Source organism: Halyomorpha halys, unplaced genomic scaffold (assembly GCF_000696795.3).
Source record: "Halyomorpha halys isolate HHAL.00 unplaced genomic scaffold, Hhal_1.1 Scaffold857.1, whole genome shotgun sequence".
NCBI classification, from domain to species: domain Eukaryota; kingdom Metazoa; phylum Arthropoda; class Insecta; order Hemiptera; family Pentatomidae; genus Halyomorpha; species Halyomorpha halys.
In genome coordinates this window covers 20,510-22,708 of record NW_027105342.1, presented here as the reverse complement: position 1 = coordinate 22,708, position 2,199 = coordinate 20,510, and the positions used below count along the sequence as shown (strand labels likewise).

General features: G+C 34.4%; 1 protein-coding gene across 2 annotated transcripts in view; it reads left to right on the top strand.

Moving 5' to 3' along the window:
* The window catches only part of LOC106686652 (ankyrin repeat and protein kinase domain-containing protein 1), a 16,427-nt gene that overhangs the window by 12,945 nt on the left and 1,283 nt on the right, over window positions 1-2,199 (top strand). Inside the window, exon 4 of one of the 2 annotated variants that reach the window (XM_067050428.1) lies at window positions 986-2,010. The exons of the other annotated variant lie outside the window; for it this stretch is intronic. Within the exon in view, the coding sequence (XP_066906529.1) occupies window positions 986-1,820 (835 nt within the window). The 3' untranslated portion in view covers window positions 1,821-2,010. Of the gene's footprint in view, window positions 1-985; window positions 2,011-2,199 lie in introns of those variants that run through there. 2 annotated transcript variants of the gene reach the window in all.

Here is a 2,199-nt window from a genome sequence, read left to right as displayed (position 1 = left end):
CTTGCTTCCTCTTCCATTCCTGGCAATCCTCCGAGGCGCCTGAAAAGAAGATGGCCTCGTGACCTTATATTGTAAACTGTTTTTAGAGTTCTATTTCTGGGTAGTTTCTCGACATGCTGTGTCATATCATTATCATTATGTCATTATGATCAAATTTACTTGTTGTAATTTTTATACAGCTGTAAATTTCAATAAATAAATAAAAAAAAAAATGACAATATTGCTTTAAATTCAACCAGAAGACCACTATGCTCTAAACTTAAGGTCGTAAGTAGGTTAGTAACTGGAAGTTGAGTGATCATCGAAAAGGAAAAAACTACAATCTTTTCAAAATAAGAAAAGTCCTAAGAATAGCAGTTAAAGCTCCTTGGTTCATAAGAAATGGCCAATTGCATCGGGAATTACAAATGGAGTCAACAGAGGATTACATAAAAAAAAAAAGGTTCATGAAGTTCCACTCCCAGTTGCCGACAGTTAAAAGAGCAGTGATCTACAACCTGGGAAACCAAACCTCAATCCGAAGACTGAAGCCCAGACTGCTGCAGGACATTCTGTTATAAATTCTATATTTATTAATTCATTATTCACACTATTTTACTTATTATTGTTTTGTTTTTCAAATTAACTTGTTTCTATTTTTTGTTATGCATTTTAATTTTCTCTTTAATTAAGAAGCATTATTCTTATCTATTTATTTTATCTTTTTTTTTCTTTTAAATATAACATAGTATATAGTTAGGGGTGTCTTTTGTACGAGACTATACTCCTCTTAATCTAGTGTTAAAAAATTATATAATGTAACGGTTATATCAACCGTGTAAGACATTTTATTTTTAATTAGTGGTGAAACCATTTGTTAGTTACGTATATTTTTGACATATTCAATCCAAACTCAAAATTAGTTTAGGTTTACTATGTTATGAACAAATTTCTTTCCTTTTTTGTGAATAATTTAGTAATTAAAACATCTAACATTGTTTTTTAGGAGGCCTGAAATGAGAAGACTCACCGAAAAAGAGAGGAGAATGCACGAAGCTGCAAAATACGGAGATTACAAAAGAATTGTGGATTTATGCGCAGAAGGCGTCGATCCGAACGTAGCGGACATCGATAACAATGGCTACACTCCTCTACATTTATCTGCACTGGCTAAGAACAGGTTTCCTTTACTCGCCCTCGCAAGATGTTCGGCCAACCTAAATGTAAAAGACTTTGATGGAAATACGCCATTACACATTACCTTTATTGAAGATCACATATGGACTGCTGATATGCTGCTCTTGTTGGGCGCTGATCCGAATATAAAGAACAACGAAGGTAAATTACCACAAGATTTAGTAACATCAGACAAGAAGAGTGGCCTAAAGGAATTCTTCAATCCTAAATATATGAAATGGATCAGTGATGTCAGACCGTTATCGGACAGCGAACAGAGGTTACTAAAAGATCTGAACAATGCGTATTACACGCATATAATGGATTATTGCAAGGAAGGAATCGATGTCCACGTCAAGGATGTGAACCATAACCAATACACAATGCTGCACTATGCAGTGTCCATTAAGTCCAACGTTCTCGAGACGATACAAGTGCTACTCCGGTGCGGAGCGGACATAAACGCGAGGGATGCCGACGGCAACACCCCGCTACATCTAGCTATATCAGGGAAGTTCGGGGAATCCCAAAGTGCTCTGTTGCTTAATGGAGCAGATCCGTACATCGCCAACGGGACTGGCAAGACGGCCTATCAGATGCTGAAGGAGTCTTCGCCTGAAGAAGTGGACAGGTTACAATGGTACATGAACAGTATGCTAGTCTGAGGACCATTGTCTATTCTTATTCCAATAATTTTGATGCTTTAAGAAATTTGTTTTTTCTTTAATTGCTGAAGTCAATAGAAATTTCAGTATTCCATATATGTTTTTTTTTTTAACGTAGAGTATGTTTTTCAACTAAATGAAAAATATTAGATAAATATATTGCTTTATTTAAATAAATATTTCAAGACTAGTAGTGTTTTTTAAATTACAATTGAGGCCTTCAGATATGCTTTACGGTATTTTTTTTTTAATTATTTATTTATTGTAATTTACAACTGTACAAAATAATACAATAGGTAAATATGTTGTATGTTTCATATACACTAGAAAATCTTGGGAAGGAACCACCCATTGGTGGTAATTCAAACATTAATTTAAA